Here is a 22,218-nt window from a genome sequence, read left to right as displayed (position 1 = left end):
GTGATGGAATTTACCCACTCAGGTTCATATCCCAGACTTGACAAATTCTTTCAGTAGTAGGTGACGTACCCGTCGACAGCGAGACATATATAGTGACTTTGTCAATCTCAATATATATCAGCCTAGTCTCTCGAAAGTACTCATAGGAGTATGTGCATGTGCGCGTTCATAGATGTGAGTGTACGCGCGTTGTGAGTGCCCACGTTTCTACTTTGTATTAAAAAATATCAAACTTTATTTATTGTTTCTCTTTTAATTTAATAGATAAAACAATAGGGAGGGGACGACAGTGTTGCGTAGATGTGAGAGTGAGGAGGAGATGGAGATTTTATTTTTCTAATTTTTCTAAATGATTTAAGTGAAAGCCGATGACAGGGTTTGTACATACCCAGGAGAATTTTTTTTCTCAATCTGGTGAATAGTAGTATGCATTGTACATTTGAGATTTTTTTTCACTTTTTTGGGTGAAAGGTACCTATGTACGTGTAACTCGTAACAATTAGGTGGGACCGTGGCATGGCTAATCCTTCTTTTTTCAATCCTAATTACATTTTTTCCTCTTTTTTTTAAGCTAGCAAAGTACGGAAGTATGTATATATATACGTATAACTATTCACGTGTTTTTTATTATTTGAGCAGATTAGATGTATTTTAAATAAATCTAATCTAATATTTTAAAATAGTAGGTCAACCAATAAAAATGATTGCATGATTTTTTTTTTCTCACAATTTGTAAGGTTTTCTATAATTTATTAGAGCACCACGTGGTGGCGTAGAACCGTTCATAGAAGCGCCAAATGGCTATTTAGAAGCGTTTGTAGGAAGTTTAATAGATTTTTAGTGTCTAAAGTTACATATTGTATGTCGACCCAATGTGTCATGATGTATTTAAGACCATAATATTACTTTTATACATCATTACTTTATATAATTAAATGAATACAATGGATCATAAATTGGATATACAATTAAAAATAAATTAAAAGATAATATTTAGAGACCGTTGATTTGATATTTGATATTTATATTATAGATCTAGTTTACATGCATGTACTTCTGTATATTATGTAATATTATATTTTATATTATACAAAATCGTACATTAGACCGTGGTTTTTTCCACCGGTACTAACTACACATTTTTTTGGCTTTATCATTTTTTATCGTACGTAGATGTTTATTTCTTTTTCTTCCGCCTAACAGTAGGAAGCTTTATTTGTTTTTTTCTCAATTATACTTGCGTATGGACATTTAGTTTTCTTTCCTTTTCCCAGCCACCAGTTGCATATTTTTTTAGAAAAACTATCACCTTTTTAATAATAGATCTAATCTAATGGTCTAAATTAACGGTGCACCAATCTAAGTGAAAATCAACAATGAGATTAGATAGTGCCACGTGGCGGTTTAGGAGTGTTTGTAGGAGCGCCATGTGGCGGCTTAGGAGCGTTTGTAGGAAGTTTAATGGACTTTTAGTATATAATAGAATAGAATAGAATAGAATAGACTAGATTCCTCTCTAGTGTCAGCTTGCACTGTAATTGTTACCCTTCGCTAGAATAGTGCTATGTTTATGCATAAGGTGTTATGTCCAGCTAGTTTTTTTATAGTTACGTTGATACCTTGTTTGTTCCCTGCAAAGAAATGTCTCAGTTTTGTGTTTGCAACGTTATATGGTTTTGGGATCTGCTCTGGTTCATTCCCAGCTCTATCCATTGCCTCGGCCGGCGCTCGTTACTTTTGGTTATTTGTTGCTACAGATTCTTCGAACTTACCACGCGAGTGGTGGGACTGTGTAGTATGCACATTTTTTTTTCAAAACAAATCTAGTACAATCTAATTGAGCATTTGAGTTGATCGCTGTTGGCTGTTGTGGCCTTTATGCTTGTCATTTTGATTTCCGCAGTGCTATCAGCCTGTTATCGAACCATTGGCTGTTGCAAACTTGCAGTACGTGCACTATGCTATTGATTGTTGTATTTTGATACGGTAAACAACGCGCTAGTTTTTCCCTCAGCCAAAAAATTTTGATACTGTTTGCCAGGAAACCGGCGAAAAAATTGTTTGGTAGGAGACTGATATATCTGGCTTCTGGGCTCCAAGAAATATCAAATACACTCTCCGTTCCAATTTAGGTGCAGCTATAATTTTCCGTGCACAACTTTGACCGTCTGTCTAATTTGAAAATTTTTTTTTAAAAAAATTAAAACATAAGTTTCGTATTAAGTCCTACTTTATGTTTTATCATCTCATAATAATAAAAATACTAAAAAAATTTTCAAATAAGACGGATTATCAAAATTGGGAACGAAAATTTATGGTTGCACTTAAAATGGAATGGAGGGATGGAATGGAGGGAGTATATAGATGGCCATGTGGGGCCGCCCGGCACTGCACGGCCTGGGCTGAGGCTTGTCGGGCCGGCACGGCCCAACCGACACACTGGGCCGTGCCGTGCCAGCCCACGTGCCGCACTCACGACACAGGCAGGGCCCAACACGCCTCGGAATAAGTCTAATTTCCCTCCCTCCTATTGGGTTGTGACATATATATATAGCTAAAAAAGTCTATTTTACCTCCCTCTTCTTTGGGCTGTGGTATATAAATAGCTAATAAGTCTATTTAAGATCCCTATTCTTTGGACAGTTACATTTATATGTCTATTTTTAGTCCCTATACTTTGTGTGCCGGGCCTGGCCTGCCGGCCCATTGTGCCGGGCCGGCCCGACAGCGTGCCGGCGGGGAGGCCCAGACACGGCCCAGCGATCGGGCCGGGCTGGCACGGGCCCGACCCAAGTCGGGCCATGCTGTGCTTGGGCCGGGCCAAAAAGTCATGCCATGGGCCGGGCCTTCGGGCCTCGGGCCTTATGGCCATCTATAGAGTATATAGATACGAGTTGTGGGCGGAGCTAGAAAAAAAATATCATTGGGCCACTCTTCACATACCATGGTGCAAATGCTTAATTCTAAGAGTGATTTATTAGTTCTAAGCATATTAAGTAGTGTAATTAGCAAAAAATCATTAGTGTCCTGAGTATTTATGTCTTGTCAAGAAGCAAAGCAAGCCATAAGTAGTCTAGCCGAGGCGTCTAGCTGGGCCTACAGATGTCCATATGGCCCGAGGCCCGACGGCCCGGCCCAAGGCACGGTAATTTGGTCTGGTCCAAGCACGGCACGGCCCGACTAGGGTTGTGCCCGTGCCGGCCTAGCCCGACAATCGTGCCGTGCCTGGGCCTGTTCCCTCGGCACGATAGGCCGGCATAGCCCGGCACGATGGAAGAAAAATAATAGAGGGACCCAAAATATACTTAATCAACCATATAAGGCAAGGCCCAAAGAGAAGAGGAATACAAAATAGACTAATTTTCCAGCAATATAGACAAAGCCCAAATAGTTGAGGGATGAACAATATACCTATTCTGTGGAGAAGCACGATGGGCTGTCGTGCCTTTGGGTTGGCCCGGCACGACCAAAGTCTTATTGGGCCATGCCTAAATCGTATGTGCAGCCCGTGGGCTAGCGCGGCATGACCCGACGTGTATGTTGGGCCGTGCCGGCCCAAATGGCCTCGGCCAGGCACAGTCATGCCTGGGCTGTGCCGGGTCGGGCGGCCCATTTGGCCATCTATAGCTAGGCCTGGCCTAGCATCTCTATCTTCGCTAGCGCTGCTACCTATTCCTTCCGCTTCAGCAGGAAAAGACTTCATGCCCTTTTTAGAATAGCTTAAAATTCTAAGCCCCATTCTATCTTTCAACTTTAAATTATAACTTCCACGTTTTTCGTTAGTAGACTTCCCAAACTACCAAAGGGGTTGTTTTTTTGCAAGAAATTTTTTTATAGAAGTTGCTTTAAAAAAATAAAAATAAATCATTTTTTAAGTTTATAATAATAATTATTGATTAATTATCTGCTAATGGTCTGTCTCTTTTCACGTGCTACGAAAACTAATCTCTGACTGCATTTGTTGAACGCAGCCTAAGAACCAGTGGTTTGATAACAAGTTTCTATAAATCTAAAAAACGGAGAAAGCTAGCTTCTAATTTATTTTTTAAATTCAATAATTACAATTTCTCAGGATATATATAGGAGAAATCTAGAAGTCCTAGTGAGGAAAGACTTAAAAGTCATACTAGGGAACTAATCATAATAGTCAAGTTCTATTAGGAAACTTATTTGAATATATTGCAAGTCTAAAATTCAGATCACATATTTAACAGGCCTCTACCCCTTTCACTACTACAGAAATCCCCTTAGGTGTCGGTTTTCCCAACCGGCATCACGAGGGCGGTACTGATGTGAAAATCAAATAGGTGCCGGATCTGGTGTTAGTTTAGAACCGACACCTTTGAGGTTCCACGAATAAAAAAAAGCTGGTTCGATGCATCGGCTCGACGCGAGCTGATGCACCGAGCCGAGTAGCTTCCCTTCACCCCGATCAATCCAAGAAATCCAAAAACATTCAAGAACACTAAGTCAATAGTCACATACCGATTCCACTTGGAATCGAATCAATCACACTTTGCACCCCTAAAATAAACCACAATCATCATCACATAATCACAAAAGGAATCATGGAATCACAACATCAAAGAACTTCCAAGAACTTCACTCCCGCCGGCGTTGGATCTGCCCTCGGCCGCCGTCACCGCTGACGGATCCACCCATGGCGGCTACCACCACCGCAACAGCCACCAGATCCACTCGCGGCTACCACCAGCGCTTAATCCGCCGTGGGAGGGTGGCGAGAGGGGTTGGAGGGAGCCGTCGCCACTACCAGATCCACCCACAACTGCCATATTCGTGCTACCGCCTCCAGTCTAGCTGCCGCACGCTGCTGCCACCTCCATCCTGTTGCTACCGCGGAAGAGGGTGTTAGGGAAGGGCGCTACCGCGGGTGTGGAGGACACCGCTACCGGCTCGCGGGTGGGGAGGAGAGGAAGAAAGAGAGAGAGTCGCAAGAGAGGGGGAGAGAGAGTCACGGGTGAGGAGATAAGGACAGGTGTGACTGGATAAGACGCAGTTGGCTCGGCTCGATTTTTTCGGATGTTGGCTTTCTAAAAAACCCTGGACATATAATTTATTATAGGTGTTGGTGTTTTATAACCAGCACCTACAATAAACTAAACTAAAGATGTCGGGTTTTTTTTTATAAAAACTGGTATTTATAGTATTGATGATGGTTTTTCTTTAGAACGGCACTTATTTCTTTAGAAAGGTGCCGGTTCGTGCTAACATGCACTCGTGTCGGTGGCAAGGGCACTGTAGGTGTTGATTTCACCACTTCCGATACCTATAGAGCCGACATGTATTAGGTGTTCTACGGAACCGGATCTTTGACGTTGGGAAAACTACGTCAGAGGCCAGAGGGCAGTAGCTCTTCGATCCACAGGCCCCCAAGCATCCAACGCTCCTGATGAATAGCGCAATGTGGTCCTCATTTGCAACTGCTCTCGTTTGCTCGTGAGGGGGAAATATCGGCGACGCCGGGTGCCGCTACTTGCTCGCCATCGTCCACCACGTCACTGGCTTTGTTCGCTCGCGAAGGGAAAAATGGGTGTCGCGGAGCCACTACTCGCTCGTCACCGTCCACCGCGTCGCCGACTACTACTCCTCTCTCGTTGCCATTCATCACGCTGTCGGCTACAGCGTCTCTCTAGCTTGCCGCTGCTGTTTGGGCACCGCAGTCCGCCATCGTGCCCGGCCATGGCCACTCCTGGCTGCTCTACAAATTGCAGGTTCATCAACACTTGTGCGTGCGTCTGGCTTCTGCACCAGGCATGAAGCTGCCGTCGATTCGTTCCCTGCATAGGTGTGTAGCTCACCAACATCAATGGTGGAAACTACACTTTCTTGCCGACCATGTTGAAGAGTGACTAGCATGGTGTGGTTGTTGGACTTGGCAGGCGGCGTCCTCGGCGATAAGACCAAGCAGGCGGAGGCGGCGGCGGCGACGACGACTGAATGGTCTTCTGGGTCGAAGATGGAGAACGAACTGGCGCTACGAACGATTGGTGCCGTCAGATGCGCTACGAACAGTGATCCCGTATTGGACGTCCCTCTGACGTAGGATCTCGTTCCGTGTTCTATGGTAGTCTTTTCACCGTCTCTAGCCTTGAAACCTCAATCCTAATATGAAGGAAGCCTACCGAGGCTTGCAGAAGACATCGCCGTTACAAGTTCTCACTTTTCACCGTCTCCTCTCGGATGTTGATCATTTGCAGCACAGGACAGAGCTGATCCTGTGTGAACGGCATTATGAGTCTGCTACAGTAACTACTGCATGGCACAGTAGTACAATTCCTGTCAATACAGAGATTTTGTGTGTGTTTAGTTCACGTCAAAATTAAAAGTTTGATTAAAATTGAAACGATGTGATGGAAAAGTTGGAAGTTTGTGTGTGTAAGAAAGTTTTGATGTGATGGAAAAGTTGGAAGTTTAAAGGAAAAGTTGGGAACTAGGCCCGGTTTAAATCCCACCAAAAAATTTTTACCCTGCCACATCGAACGTTTAGACGTATGCATGTAGTATTAAATGTGGACGGAAAAAACCAATTACATAGTTTACGTGTAAATTACGAGACGAATCTTTTAAGTCTAATTACGCCATGATTTGACAATATGGTGCTACAGTAAACATTTGCTAATGACGAATTAATGAGGCTTAATAAATTCGTCTCGCAGTTTACATGCGGATTATGTAATTTATTTTATTATTAGCCTACGTTTAATACTTTAAATGTGTGTTGGTGTATCCGATGTGACACGCCAAAAATTTTCACCTCTGAATCTAAACACACCCTAAACAACCAAACTCTTTTGGTAGTGTAGCGATGTAATCTAAACCGTTAGATTGTGATCATGTGGTTAGGAGTTGCTCAAATGCACATAACTGCTCATTCTCAACATTCTCTACATAGTTTCGAGTATTCAAATCTCAATGCATATGGTTTCGAGTATTGAATCCTATGGAAGAGCTGAGTAAATTGAAAGATGCCAGTAGTTCATAGAACTAGAAATACTAGAACACGTCTGATGCTTAACGCCACAAGTACATACTGAATTAAAAGGCCACAGAGAACACTCCTGTAGTCATTCCGTGCGGCCATGGACTCTAAAAGGATAACAAAACATACGTACTTAACTCTCCTATAGTTATTCCAGAGGCCATCCGCTCTAGATCAAACATAATGCAAAGTTGCAAACACGCCGGATTACTCCAAACCCCACCCCGACATGAACCTGCACGCATGCTCGCGTGTACATCGCATCGAATCCGCCTCACGTGGCGAGTACGTTCAAGTACAGAGGATCGAGAGGCCGCCTAGCCTAACGCATGACGTGGCCTTCGTTGGCCTTCTTGAAGAGCTGCGCCTGAGCCGCGGCGGCGTGGTCGCCTCCTGAGCTGAGCGCGGCGCTGAACGCGTCCTTCACCTGCTGCGTGGTGAAGGGGAACCTGCTGTTCACCATGGAGTTGAGAAGCGACGCCGTGCCCTCGCGGTAGAGCTCGCCCACGCCGTCGGCGCGCGTGTTCGCCAGCGCCTCCGGCACGGTCAGGTCGTGTCCGAACGGCGCCGCGGCGGTCGGCCCGAACAGCCGCGCCATCGGGCACCAGAACCCGAACAGGCCCCATATCACGCCCGGGTGCGACAGCCAGTATCTGCAATCAGACAGAACGCACACGACACGTGCGTTAGATTAGTAAATGCACCTGATATACTCCATATTATGCACGACGTACGTGTGGATATGCGCGGCGCTAAGGTTGACGAAGTAACGTACGAGCACGGGAAGGGTGCCGTGTTGGGGTCGAAGGGCATCGGGGTGGTGCTCGACGGCGGCGTGGGCACCAGCGGGGAGTAGGGGCTCGACGGGGTGCTGATCGGAACGTCCGGAGTCGGCGTGTAGCCGCCGGTGGAAGGGGAGGGAGGGTAGTAGCCTCCGCCGGTGCCCGGTGTGGATGGCGAGGTGCCGATGGACGGCGTGGGCGGGTAGTACCCTCCACCCGGTGTTGTCGGGGAAGTGTCACTGGATGGCGAGGGCGGCGCGTCGCATGGCGTGGGTGAGGATGAGCAGCCACCACCCGGTGTGCTCGGGGAGGTGCCGCTGGATGGCGATGGCGGGACGTTGCCAATGGTGGGCGCGGGCGGGTAGTTGCCGCCACCAGGTGTTGTCGGGGAGGTGTCACTTGAAGGGGAGGGCGGCGCATTGCACGGCGTGGAAGGAGAATAGCCTCCACCCGGCGTGGTTGGGGAGGTGCCACTTGAAGGCGACGGCGGCGCACTGCATGGCGTGGACGGAGAGTAGCCTCCACTACCTGGCGTGGATGGGGAGGTGCCACTGGCCGGCGAGGGAGGCACGTCGCCGACGGATGGCGTGGGCGGGTAGTAGCCTCCACCTGGCGTGGTCGGGGACGTGCCACTGGACGGCGAGGGCGGCGTGTCGCATGGCGTGGACGGGGAGCCTCCGCCCGGTGTGGTCGGAGAGGTGTCGCTGGACGGCGAGGGTGGCACGTCGCCAATGGACGGCGTGGGCGGGTAGTAGCTTCCACCCGGTGTGGTCGGAGAGGTGCCACTCGACGGCGCGGGCGGCGTGCCGCACGGCGTGGGAGTGGAGCATCCACCCGGTGTAGTGCGAGAGCTGCCACTGGACGGCGAGGGCGGCGTGTCGCTCGGTGTCGGCGTGTAGCCTCCACCTCCACCCGGCGTTGTCGGGGAGCTGCCACTGGACGGCGAGGGCGGCGTGTCGCTCGGCGTCGGCGTGTAGCCTCCACCTCCACCCGGCGTTGTCGGAGAGGTGTCACTGGACGGCGAAGGCGGCGCGTCGCTCGGCGTCGGCGTGTAGCCTCCACCTCCACCTGGCGTTGTCGGAGAGGTGTCACTAGAAGGCGAGGGCGGCGCGTCGCTCGGCGTCGGCGTGTAGCCTCCACCTCCACCCGGCGTTGTCGGAGAGGTGTCACTGGACGGCGAGGGCGGAGTGTCACTCGGTGTCGGCGAGTAGCCTCCACCTCCCCCCGGCGTTGTCGGGGACGTGTCACTGGACGGTGAGGGCGGTGCGTCGCACGGCGTGGGTGAGGACGAGCAGCCGCCACCCGGAGTGCTCGGCGAGGTGTCACTGGACGGAGAGGGTGGCGTGTCGCTCGGCGTCGGCGTGTAGCCTCCACCTCCTCCCGGCGTTGTCGGAGAGGTTCCAATGGACGGCGAGGGTGGGTTGTAGCCTCCACCACCTCCCTGTGGCGGCGTCGGCGCGCAGGGCGGAGCCTTGTGCGAATCTGCATGGGAAACACGTACACGCACGAACATTACGTCGTACGTTTGACCAGTTGACGTAACCGAGCAGTAGCAAGATAAGATATGGAAGAGACTGGGTAATGTACGAACGACTGGGACTAGAAGAGTGGTGCTGGCCAGTAGGACCGGGCGTGTAGTAGTCCTTCCGGCCACCGAACGCCCCGCCGATGACGTCGACGAGGCTACGCGCCGCGGCGGCCGGCGCCACAAGAAGGCAGAAAGCGGACACGACCGCGAGAGCCTTAGCCATCGGCACCATTTCGCGACTGCTTGCTGATCTGATGGGATCACGAGCTGAAGCTTGAAGTGGCAGCCCGCGTGCTGGTGGCCTTTATATGAAAAGCTCCCATGTTATGCTTTGCCTTCCATTCCATGCACAACGGCACACAACTCTCCGCAGGACACGCACATGTTACAAACTTACAGCAGCGATCGATGGCACTACGATGCTTGCACGGTTACACCGGCCATGCCCAAGCGTAAATGCGCCGTGAAGGAGGTTAGTTGGGCGGCCTGTGTACCTGCTTACACTCAGCTCATTAAATACGATGGGCCGGCGTGGCGTCGAGTTACACTGGGCCTGCACAGTACGCTGCAAATCCCACGATTGCCAGCTAGCAGCGAAAATCGCGCACACAAGCAGAAATACAGTAACCTTTTCCTTCCAGGTGCATGACGACACGAGGCTGCACTGCACTGCACTCTCTTTACTGATCGATCCGGAGGCCGGCGTTGCGTGTCAGCTAGGTAGCCATCTCGGGGCGTCGTGTCGGCACGGCGCTGCCCATCGCCGCGAAGAGCGGAGCGGGACGCTGGGACGTGGTGATGGGCTCATTTTTGCTACGCGCAGTGTGTGCTCAGTGGTGTTAATGTTGTTTCCTCACCTGCTTCCTCCCTTAAATGAACAGCAACATTGCTTTGGTCTTCTCCGATACATGTACAGGCTCTCGTCTTCAACACACTCATGGGTCATGGCTCGTGAGTTCATATCTGCTGAGTTCATATCTGCTATAGTTCATGCATTCTTTGTTTCACCTACCATTGGTCTGCTCTCATAATTCGCATACATAGGAATGGCATGTACCTGGATCGACCACGCGTCGTTCAGCAGTGCCATGCCACGCAGACGGCAGACACCGACAATGTACTTGGCTACTGGCCATTATTCAAGATTTCAAGTTGTGGTAGAAATTTATGATCGTTGCGCAGAGGTTGTTTCCCGAAAGTATCCATTCTTGTACCCCATAATATGTAGTGTATATATTATATAGTATATATTTGCTCGACCTGGCCGGTGGACCGATCTTGTGGACATGTACTTCACTTAATTTCCTTCTTAACTGATTGGTAGAGTTTCCAATTTTCCTTTTAAAAAAAATCGCATATCGTCCGCTACTTGACTTGAGAGCATCACCAACAGTCTACATATCTGATTCCTAAAACTGATTTTAAGGGATTTTAGTCTAAAAAACTGCTCTAACAAATCCCCTAATCTTCTACCCGAGTTTTGGAGTTCCCTTCTCTCGATTCCTCACTCCGTTTATATGCGGGCGTGCATTCTCGCGAAAGTCGCTCCCAATCTCGCACTCCCGCCTCTCTCTCCTCCCGTTCCTGCGCGTGGAAGATAGCGATCTTTCTGCGCGTGGAAGAAAAAAACTTTTAAGTTTTAGGGAATGAATTTAGGCTATCTATTGGAGGGAGGAGTTTTTTCCCTTCCTTTTTTCAGTTTAGGAAACCAAAAACAATTTTTTGAGGAAAGATTATAGATAATCTGTTGGTGATGCTCTCAGGCCAGTTGGTATTTCATTGGGTAACAAAGTTTTTTTTCCCTGAAATACTTGCTGACCTACTGACCTGATTGTATTTTTGCTACTAGCTTGGTCGCTATATTAACATGTGTCAGTTAGTCGGCATTGTCAATACTCTATCCAGATTGATCACACGAAAGAAATTTAATATACCCCGAAACTTCAGGATACAAGAACCGATATACCAGGTGAAAAGATGTAGAATTACCACACTGTAAAATACAAAACAGTACTGACGATGGTTAAATCCAGTCCTGTACAAAGAATTGTGCTTCAAACTGCACCGCTCTTTCATACTTTCAGTTTCAGCAGTACGCTGTTGCTTACAGTCCTCAAATACTCGTCATGTCTCACATAGCGATTGTTCAAGAACCACGATTAGACAGTCTTGAACAGGTTAATAAATGAGACTACTATAGTCATCAATGGTAAACACAATCATGCCGGTTAAACGCACGTACAAAAAGGTAGAACCTAATATGAGCTCTCTATATTAATTAATGCCACTAGAGACTACTCCCTCTGATTCTATATTAATTGACGTTTTGAACAAGGTTGAGATTAAACTTTTATAACTTTGCCCATCAATAACTTTAAAAATATTTAGTTTAAAGAAACTAGAAAAACATATATATATATATATATATATATATATATATATATATATATATATATATATATTTGTCTTTCAAAACACTATAATAAAAGTAAACATGCATTTATTTATTGTATATATTGTAATAGAAAAATAAGGTCAAAGATATATCTTGTAGAGCGTGTCATTGTCCAAAGCGTCAATTAAAATAAAACCGGAGGGAGTATCCTCCTACAATAGTAGAGACAATAAGATTTCTAAACCATTAATGCATAAATATTTTTTATTATATTTCTTTTCTTTTCTCCACCTTCATGCAATAAATTTTCCGTTAATAAATGCTAAGAGTCGATTCTGAGCCGTTGTCATGCGTAGCAACGATGTTTCTCCTTTCTTCTCTCTTTTTCTTTCACGTCACCAAATTTACTTACGTGATAACAAAGAGGGCCTACTATTAAACACCATTATACATGCCCTAATATCCACAACCAAAAAGAGCGCCAAACCTGTCCACGAAACGAATCATATCGCCCAAATCGAATACACACGCCGAGAAGAAGGAACTCACCGGCCCAATGCAAAACGTACTCCCACGGCCCAAATGCAACGTAGCAACGAGCCCAACCAAGTAGCCCAAATGCGATATTGGAGTACTATAGAATATAGAAATAAGTCCACTTCAACTCCCTTAAAGTGACGGGAATCTAATCCATGACTCTCAACCACAAAATTGGAAAGGATGACTCCCTGAACTATTGAAACCAGTACAATTTAACTCCCTCGGAGATTTTGGAGGACTGTTTGGATGACGTGGTGGCGTTGACCTAGTCTTCATCCCACGTGGCGCTTATATAATATTAGAATTAAAATAAATATTTATGGGACCCATTTGTCATTCACACACTAGCCGTGTCAATGGCACCCAGCTAGTTTTATTTGGAGAAATTGCTGGCAGTGGCTTCGTAGTACTACCTCCCAAAATTTTGTTGTTTAGGATAGGATTTTGTTCATACTAAATAATAAATCTGGACAGTGCATCCAGACTAGCAGGGGCGGATTGGAGGGCGCCCGGGGGGGCCTTGAGACGCGGTGGTCCAGCGCCTGCGCTGCCACGCTGCCGGGGAGGTGGCGTGCCGCTCTCCAACGAGGCGCTGCGAGGGCGCAAGGTGGCAAGGCAGGCAGGCAGCAAGCCAAAAACTGGTTGTGATTGTGATTGAAACTCTAATACTAAAAGACAAGTATAAGATTGTGTCTCAATAGTTCAAGTTCAATGAGGTTGTGATTGATACTTATAATTGTTTTCTATATCTATACATCTTTAGATTGTCTAACATGTCAAAAAGAACATTACTCGCGTATCTATTATATTATTAAGACAGCTCGAAAAGAAGGCACCACGTTCGCTGTGGAGGCTAGAAATTCCCACATTAATCGGAGAAAAAAAAAGAGTCCAAGTAGAAATACAATCTAAAAAATAACTGAAATTCGGAATTAAAAATAAGCAATATTGAAAGAGGAGTCCATATAAGAACCCAATACGTGATTAATTAAAATTCAGAATAATAAATAAATAAATTTCTGAAATTAGAAGAAAAGAAAAAAAGAGAGTTCGAGTAGGAATACAAATTTAAAATTACTAAATAGATTTACTGTACAAAAGATAATCATATTAATCTAATTATGGATCATACCATCCGTACTAGGAGTCCTTGTCCGTTTAGAAAAATCAATTGCAGAACTATACATTATAGAGTTCTAAACCAACATACATTCCCGCACATATATAGGGTGGAAATACCAGGCCAGCACGCTTAGGCTGCAGCAGTAGAAAAAAAATACAGTGCCCTCATTTCATACAAGTCCATATATAAGAACCCAATACGAGATTAATTAAAATTTAAAATAAAAAATAAAATAAAATCCGAAATTAGAAATAAGAAAATAAAAAGAAGAGTTCAACTTGGAATGCAATTTAAAAGGAACTGAAATTCGTAATAAAAAATAAAGACTATTTAAAGAATACACCATCTAGAATACATAACGAGATTAATTAAAATTCCAAATAATTAATAGAATAAATTCTGAAAATAGAGTAAAACAACTAGGAATATAATTTATAAATAAAATCTATCGGAACGAAAAATATGGAAATTTCAAAAAAAAATCATCTAGAACACAACGATGATAAATGATAATAAATATCGAAGAAGTAACATGGTTGTAAAGGGTTGTAAAGGAGTAGAGTGGTGACAGTTGATGAGACATCTAAAAACTATTAACAAAATCCCATATAGAATCCCAATGACAATTAAAAGGAGTGACGACGGACATGCCGTTAAGCAGAATGGTCACGACGGTTGGCGGGATTTCCAAAAAATTAAAAAATAAACCTCAATGATAATCACATTCGATTTTAAAATCTCAAATATAATAAATAGTGGGAAGAAGCGGGCGAGCCGTAGAAGAGTACAAACGGTTTGGTGGGACTCTAGAAAGTAAAAATTAAACTCAAACAATAATTATGTTCGATTATTAAAATCCCAATGACAATAAAGAGAGGAAGCAGCGGATGAGCCATAGAGAAGTATATTGGCAGCTTTTAACGGGACTTCTAAAAATAAAAAAATGAAACCCAATGAGACAATAAACTAAAAAAACTATAAGATCCAATTTTTAAAGGTTAAAAGGATAATGAATATAAGCCATGGTAGATCGAACAAACAAATAAAGAAAGGGTGACAAAAAAAAAGTAAGGGGTAACAACTGATGTGACTTTTATAAAAGTTACAACATTAGAAATACGGGGATGATATGGTTTGGTCTTTCAAAGTCTTAAGACAATGAAATATCTATTGAATAAATTATAAGTAAAATCATATTAAAAATAGATAATTTTGTATGGGTGCTAGCCGCGCAATTGCACGGGCCACCCAGCTAGTTATTCTAATTCTAGTTCAAGCAACAAAAAAGTCAGTGATCCTGCACCTAGTAACGAGTGTTTAATTCAACCAAAGAGACCTCGGGCAGAGTTTAGTCTAAATTATTTGAATTGAAAATAAGTCTGTTTCAATCATTCATTAATTTGCCTTTTTCTTTGTATAGATTACTACTCATGAAGAATAATAGGCGATTGGGCATGACATGTCATCTAATCGACATTGGTTTGGTATGGACAAAATTATCGACGTATCATTAATTCAATGTATGTGATCTTTAAACTAGGTATTTAGCCAATTTACACGTGATACATGTTTTGATTTATGTTGGATTGCTGCGTATTTTGTTCCGCCTCCACTACTATATTTTACCGGATCCACCCTGCAGACTAGTTGTCTTAGAATAAGTGACATCCTATCCTGATAATAATATTTTGAGACAGATGAACACTACTACTACTCCGCTACACCGCTATCAGAAAACAACTCAATTATTCCACGTAGGTGACGATGTCTACAACTCTACGCTCTACAGTGCCCCCCGGACCAGAACCATGATCCTTGAGTAGCTAGTTATCCTAGTCCGACGTTATGGGCTGAGAGCCTGGGATAGAGATGAGCCGGAGCCGTCCGTCCACAAGATGCAGGGAGGATAGGTCGTGTCAGGTGCAGTCCTCGCGTCGCCATCAGTCACAGTAGTGGCCGGGAGCTAGGAGCTAGCCAGAACCAGTGCTGCACCTGCACAGCTGAGAGAGCTCGACTCGTCGTCGTCTTCCGGTCTTTCCCCTGTAAAGCTAGTGCTAGCAAGGGCCACGGCAGGAAGCTACAGTAGGTAGCTAGCCTGTGAGGAAAGGAGCCACCAGCCCACCATGACGCCGCTTCTGGCTGGCTTCTCACCGGTACTACTCAGTACTCACCACCCATGCCCGGGTAACCCGGCCGAATCCTACAAAATCCCATGGAAAGACACCCGTGGGGGGCGTTGATCAGCGGAAGGTCGCACCATCAGTTTTCGGTCCTCTAGTCTCTCCTCTCTCATCAGCCTCCTTTGTGCTCTTATTTAAACCGTTCATCTCATTTAATTGTAAAGTTTGGATCGATCTATCTATCTATCTATTATATTATTAAAACAACTTTGAAAAGAGACACCACGTTCGCTGTGGGGGCTAGAAATTCCCACATTAATTGGAGAAAAAGAAAAAAAAAGAAGAGTCCAAGTATAAATACAATCTAAAAATAGCTGAAATACGGAATTAAAAATAAGTAATATTGAAAGAAGTTTCCATATAACAACCCAATACGAGATTAATACCAATTCGAAATAAAAATAAAATAAAATCCGAAATTATAAAATAAAAGGAGAGTCCAAGTAAGAATACAATTTAAAAATAGCTGAAATTCGGAATTAAAAATAAGAAATATTGAGAGAAGAGTCCATATAAGAACCCAATACGAGATTAGTTAATATTCGGAATAAAAATAGGAAAAAAATCGAAATTAGCAAAAAGAAAAAAAAGTTAAAATAGGAATACAATTTAAAATCAACTGAAATACGAAATTAAAATTAAGTAATAGTGAAAGAAGAATCCATATAAGAAACCAATATGAGATTAATTAAAATTCAGAATAAAAAATATTCAAAATTAGTAAAAAAATAAAAGAGAGTTCAACTGAAATTCAAAAAATAAAAAAAATAAAAGTATTAAAAAACACTATACGGTATTAATTAAAAAATAAATTAGAAAAAGAAATAAAATATTTCAAGTAGGAATAGTGGTGGCAGTTAATACGATATATAAAAATTGTTAGTAAAACACCAAATAAAATCCTAATGATGATTAAAAGGAGGGATGAGCAAGACGGTTGCCGGGGCTTCTAAAAAGTAAAAAAAACCCCAATTGATAAACATATTCGATTTTTAAAATCTCAATGAGAATAAAAAGGAGAAGCAGCGTGCGGGGTGTATAGGAGTATAGTTGCAGAGCCGCCGACGGTTAGCGGACTTTTAGAAAATAAAAAATAAATTCCAACGATAGTTATGTTTGATTTTAGAATCCCAATGAAAATAAAGAATAGGCGGCGGAAGGGTCATAGAGGTGTATAGTGGCATCGTTTGACGGGACTTCTGAAACTATAAAAAATGAAACCCAACAAGACAATAAACTCTAAAAACTACAAGGTCCAATTTTTAAAGGTTCGGAACTTCTAAAAAGTAAAAATAAAACAATGATAATCATGATGCATTTTAAAATCTCAAAGGAGGCAGCGGGCGAGCCATAAAGAAGTACAATGGCAAAGCCGCTAACGGTTTGGCGGGACTTATAGAAAGTAAAAAAAATGAACCCGGACGATAATTATGTTCGATTTGTAAAATCCCAATGACAATAAAGAGAAAAGAGAGTGGACGGGCCTTAGAGGAGTATAATGGCAGCGTTTGACGGGACTTCTAGAAATTATAAAAACGAAACCCAACGAGATAATAAACTCAAAAAGCTATAAGATCTAATTTTAAGAGGTTTCAAGGAGAATGAATAGAAATAGTGGTAGACCGAGGAAACAAAAGAAGGATATGACAGAAGTAAGGGGTAGCAGCTGGTGTGACTTTTCAAAACTATATAATTAGACATACGAGGATAGCTATTTAATAAATCTTAAGTAAAATCATACTGAAAAATATATGATTTTGTTTGGGTGCTAGCCGCGCAATTGCGCGGGCCAAAAGGAGGCATCACGTTTGTTGTGGGGGTTAGAAATTCCCACATTAGAGCGTAATACAATTTAAAAATAGCTGAAATTCAGAATTAAAAATAAGCAATATTGAAAGAAGTTTCCATATAAGAACTCAATACGAGATTAATCAAAATTCGAAATAAAAATAAAATAAAATCCAAAATTAGAAAAGGAAAGGAGAGTCCAAGTAGGAATACAATTTAAAAATACCTGAAATTCGGAATTAAAAAAAAAGGAATATTAAAAGAAGAGTCCATATAAAAACCCAATACGAGATTAATTAAAATTCGGAATAAAAATAAAAATAAATCCAAAATTAGCAAAAGAAAATAAAAGAAGAGCTCAAGTAGGAATACAATTTAAAATTACCTGAAATTCGGAATTAAAAATAAGCAATATGGAAAGAAGAATCCATATAAGAACCCAATACGAGATAAATAAAATAAAATAATATCAAAAATTAGAAAAATCAAAAAAATAAAGTAATATCGAAAATTAGAAAAATAAAAAGAGAGTTCAAGTAGAAATACAATTTTGAAACAACTGAAATTGAAAATAAAAAATTAAAACATTAAAAGAACACAATACGGTATTAACTATTTTTTTTAAAAAATAAATTCTGAAAATAGAAAAAGAAAAATAATATTTCAATTAGGAATACAATTTATAAATAACTAAAATTTATAATAAAAATAAAGACTATTGAAAGAAAAGACCATCTAAAATGCATAACGAGATAAATTAAGTAACATGCCTATAAAGAAGTAGAGTGGTGGCGGTTGATACAACATATAAAAGTTGTTAATAAAACACCAAATAGAATCCTAATGACGATTAAAAGGGGGGACTTCAGGCAGACCGTGAAGCAAACAAGTAAGACAGTTACTGGGACTTCTACAAAGTAAAAAAAAAAACCCATTGATAATCATATTCGATTTTTAAAATCTCAATGACAATAAAAAGGAGAAGCAGCGGGCGGGGTGTATAAGAGTATAGTTGTAGAGCCGCCGGCGGTTGACGGGACTTCTTGAAAATAAAAAATGAATTCCAACGATAGTTATGTTCGATTTTTAGAATCACAATGACAATAAAGAGTAGGTGACAGATGGGTTGTAGAGGGGCATAGTGGCATCATTTGATGGCACTTCTAAAAATTATAAAAAAATGAAACTATAAGTCCAATTTTTAAAGGTTTAGAACTTCTAAAAAGTAAAAAAAAAACAATGATAAATTTTAAGTAAAATCGTACTAAAAGATATGATTTTGTTTGGGTGCTAGCCGCGCAATTGCGCGGGCCACCCAGCTAGTTATAGTATTAAAACAGCTTTGAAAGGAGGCACCACGTTCGCTGTGGGGGCTAGAAATTCCCACATTAATCGGAGAAAAAGAAAAAAAAAGAAAAGGTGAGTCCAAGTAGAAATACAATCTAAAAATAGCTAAAATTCGGAATTAAAAATAAGCTATATTGAAAGAAGTTTCCATATAAGAACCCAATACGAGATTAATACAAATTCAAAATAAAAATAAAATAAAATCTGAAATTAGAAAATAAAAGAAGAGTTCAAGTAGGAATACAATTTACAAATAGCTGAAATTCGGAATTAAAAATAAGGAATATTGAGAGAAGAGTCCATATAAGAACCCAATACAAGATTAGTTAATGTTCGGAATAAAAATAAAAAAACCGAAATTAGCAAAAAGAAAAGAAAAGTTAAAGTAGGAATATAATTTTGAAACAACTAAAATTCAAAAAATAAAAAAAAACAAAATATTAAAAGAACACTATACGGTATTAATTAAAATTTGAAAAAAAAATAAATTCTGAAATTAGAAAAAGGAAAAAAGATTTCAATTAGGAATATAATTTATAAATAAAAAAAATGATGATAAAAAATAAAGACTATTAAAAAAAGACCATCTAAAACACGTGACGAGATAAATTAAGTAACAGGCCTATAAAAGATTAGAGTGGTAGCAATTGATACGACATATAAAAACTGTTAGTAAAACACCAAATAGAATCCTAATGATGATTAAAACACCAAATAGCAAGACGGTTGCCGGGACTCCTAGAAAGTAAAAAAAAAACCCATTGATAATCATATTTGATTTTTAAAATCTCAATGAGAATAAAAAGAAGAAGCAGCGTGTGGGGTGTATAGGAGTACAGTTGCAGAGGCACCGACGGTTGACGGGACTTGTATAAAATACAAAATAAATTACAACGATAGTTATGTTCGATTTTTAGAATCCCAATGAAAAATAGGTGGTGGATGGGCCGTAGAGGTGTATAGTGGCATTGTTTGATGGGTCTTCTAAAAATTATAAAAAAATGAAACCCAACAATACAATAAACTCTAAAAACTACAAGGTCCAATTTTTAAAGGTTCGGAACTTCTAAAAAGTAAAAAAGACAATGATAATCATGATCGACTTTAAAATCTCAATGATAATAAAGAAGGGAGGCAACGGACGAGCCATAAAGGATTACAATGGTAAAGCCGCTGATGGTACCCGAACAATAATTATGTTCAATTTATAAAATCCCAATGACAATAAAGAGAAAAGAGAGTAGACAGGATGTAAAGGAGTATAATGGCAGCGTTTGACGGGACTTCTAGAAATTATAAAAACGAAACTCAACGAGATAATAAACTCAAAAAACTATATATAAGATCCAATTTTTAGAGGTTTAAAGGAGAATGAATAGAAATAGTGATAGACCGAGCAAATAAATAAAGAAGGATATGAGAGAAGTAAGGGGTAGCAGCTGGTGTGACTTTTAAAAATTATATAATTAGAAATACGAGGATAGCTATTTAATAAATCTTAAGTAAAATCATACTGAAAATTATATGATTTTGTTTGGCTACTAGCCGCGCAATTGCGCGGGTCACCCAGCTAGTTTATATTATCACACTAATTAACGGTAATAGAAATGTGGAGGGATATTACTGTCAAAATAGGTGCAGAGAGTATAATCATCATTTAACAGTAACTAAATCTTCTTTTCTCTTTTTTTTTTGCTTTTTCGATGAATATTGAGAGATCCCAATGTAATGGATGATCGTAGATCGATTTAGTTAGAAAAAAACATAAATAACAAATTAACTTCTAATCATTGTATTAGTAAATTACTAATTTACACTTAATAATATTGGTATTATAATACTAACAGTAGACAAAAATATGTTTTTTTATACGTGTGTGTCTATACCTTTTAATGTGTAAAAACGAAAAATACTAAAAAAAAGGAGAAAAAAGAGGAAAAACCGCCACGTGCCCTCTTTCCCCGCGCCCTTCCGCCGTCCCCTTTCCACGCGTGTCATGCGGCTGAGCCGCGTGGGGGCAGTGCGCGCGGATATCTGTCCTTTAGAGCATCCCCAGCAGCTCCTCTATCCGGTCCTCCATCCCCTTTTTGGCGCATGGAGGTGAAAAACAACGCTCCAGCAGACCTTCCATCACACACGCCATTTTTAGAGGACCTCCAAACCGCGTCCTTCCCAAGCTAAATATGGAGGTTCTCTCCCCTCACGCCATCCTCAACTGCCGACCTCGCGCCACCATATGGACTGCATACCGTAGGAGAGAGGAGGTGCATACCGGATTTGGAGGTGGAGATCACCAGAGTAGAGGTGGAGAGGCAGCAGATCTGGTAGTGAGGTCGCCGCCGTCCCCGTCGCTCAGGGTCTCCGCCGGCGCTGCCGCTCTTCTGACCCCACTGCCCCTCTGCCCCACCGCTCCTCTGTTGCCCCTCCGCTGCCCGCACCACTCCTCTGACCCTGCCGCCCCTCTGCCCCGCCGGCCGCCACCCCTCCGCCGCTCGCGCCGCCCCTTCACAGAGACTGGGTGGTGGTGGCGACGGGCCATCGGCGGGAGGAGGAGGGAGATGGACCCGCCGGCCGCCCCTCCGGTCGGCCCTCGTCCTCCCCGTCCTCTCGGCGCCGGCGGTAGAGAAGAGAGAAAGGCGGGGAGATCAGCGGTGGAGAAGAGAGAAAGGTGGGGAGTGAAGAGATAAAGGTGGGAAATTTTGTTAGAGTGGTGATACATATGTGGTAGTTGTAAAAATTAGTAAAATATAGTATGTAATATGGATGATCTGTTGGAGTGAAAAGTAATATAGAGTAGGAATCTTTTTGGATGACTATCTAAATAAGAGTATAGAAGATGGAATTTAGATGAGCTGTTGAGGATGCTCTTATCAATTTTGCACCCAGGTGTGCTCAATTATTCACCCCCTCAGACCTACCGAAACGGAGTATAGCAAATAGTATACGACTATACTTAATACTGAGTGTGCTTAGGAACTGAAAAACGTATTTATGTTCTATGTGAAAATGTAACGGTCTACACGTACAGTGGCATAGCTCTGTTTAGTTACCAAAATAAAAATTTTCACGTTGTCACATCGAATGTTTGGACACATGCATATAGTATTAAATTTAGAAAAAAAAACCAATTACATAGATTGCGTGTAAAATTGCAAGATGAATTTTTTACGCTTACTTGCGCCATGATTTGAAAATGTGGTACTACAGTAAATATTTGTTAATGATGGATTAATTAGGCTTAATAAATTCATCTCGCAGTTTTCTGGCGAAATCCGTAATCTGGCGAAATCCGTAATTTATTTTATTATTAGACTAAATTTAATATTTTAAATGTGTGTCCGTATGTTTGATGTGACAAACAAACTTAAAATTTTCCTCAATTAAAACTTTTGGATGTCACATCAGACGTTTGATCGGATGTTGAAAGGGGTTTTCGGACACGAATAAAAAAAGTAATTTCATAACTCGCCTGGAAACCGCGAGACGAATCTTTTGAGCCTAATTAAGCTGTCATTAGCACATATGGGTTACTGTA

General features: G+C 42.0%; 1 protein-coding gene across 3 annotated transcripts; it reads right to left on the bottom strand.

Moving 5' to 3' along the window:
• Positions 1-6,975: 6,975 nt before the first annotated feature.
• LOC4324732 (uncharacterized) lies at positions 6,976-9,775 on the bottom strand. 3 transcript variants are annotated; one of them, XM_066303580.1, is made up of 4 exons: positions 9,708-9,775; positions 9,374-9,612; positions 7,776-9,264; positions 6,976-7,653 (listed from the first exon to the last, which is right to left on the bottom strand). In XM_066303580.1, exons 2-4 carry the CDS (start codon positions 9,540-9,542, stop codon positions 7,323-7,325), a joined length of 1,989 nt encoding a protein of 662 aa, XP_066159677.1. In that variant the 5' UTR covers positions 9,543-9,612; positions 9,708-9,775; the 3' UTR covers positions 6,976-7,322. The 3 variants fall into 3 exon arrangements, with proteins under 3 accessions (XP_066159677.1, XP_025876465.1, XP_015633699.1); XM_026020680.2 differs by lacking the exon at positions 9,708-9,775 and having other exon boundaries at positions 7,735-9,264; positions 9,374-9,658; XM_015778213.3 differs by lacking the exon at positions 9,708-9,775 and having other exon boundaries at positions 9,374-9,651.
• Between the last annotated feature and the right edge of the window lie 12,443 nt (positions 9,776-22,218).

Source organism: Oryza sativa, chromosome 1 (genome assembly GCF_034140825.1).
Source record: "Oryza sativa Japonica Group chromosome 1, ASM3414082v1".
NCBI lineage: Eukaryota > Viridiplantae > Streptophyta > Magnoliopsida > Poales > Poaceae > Oryza > Oryza sativa.
The sequence above is the reverse complement of the archived record's forward strand: the minus strand, read 5'-3'. Positions and strand labels throughout refer to the sequence as shown.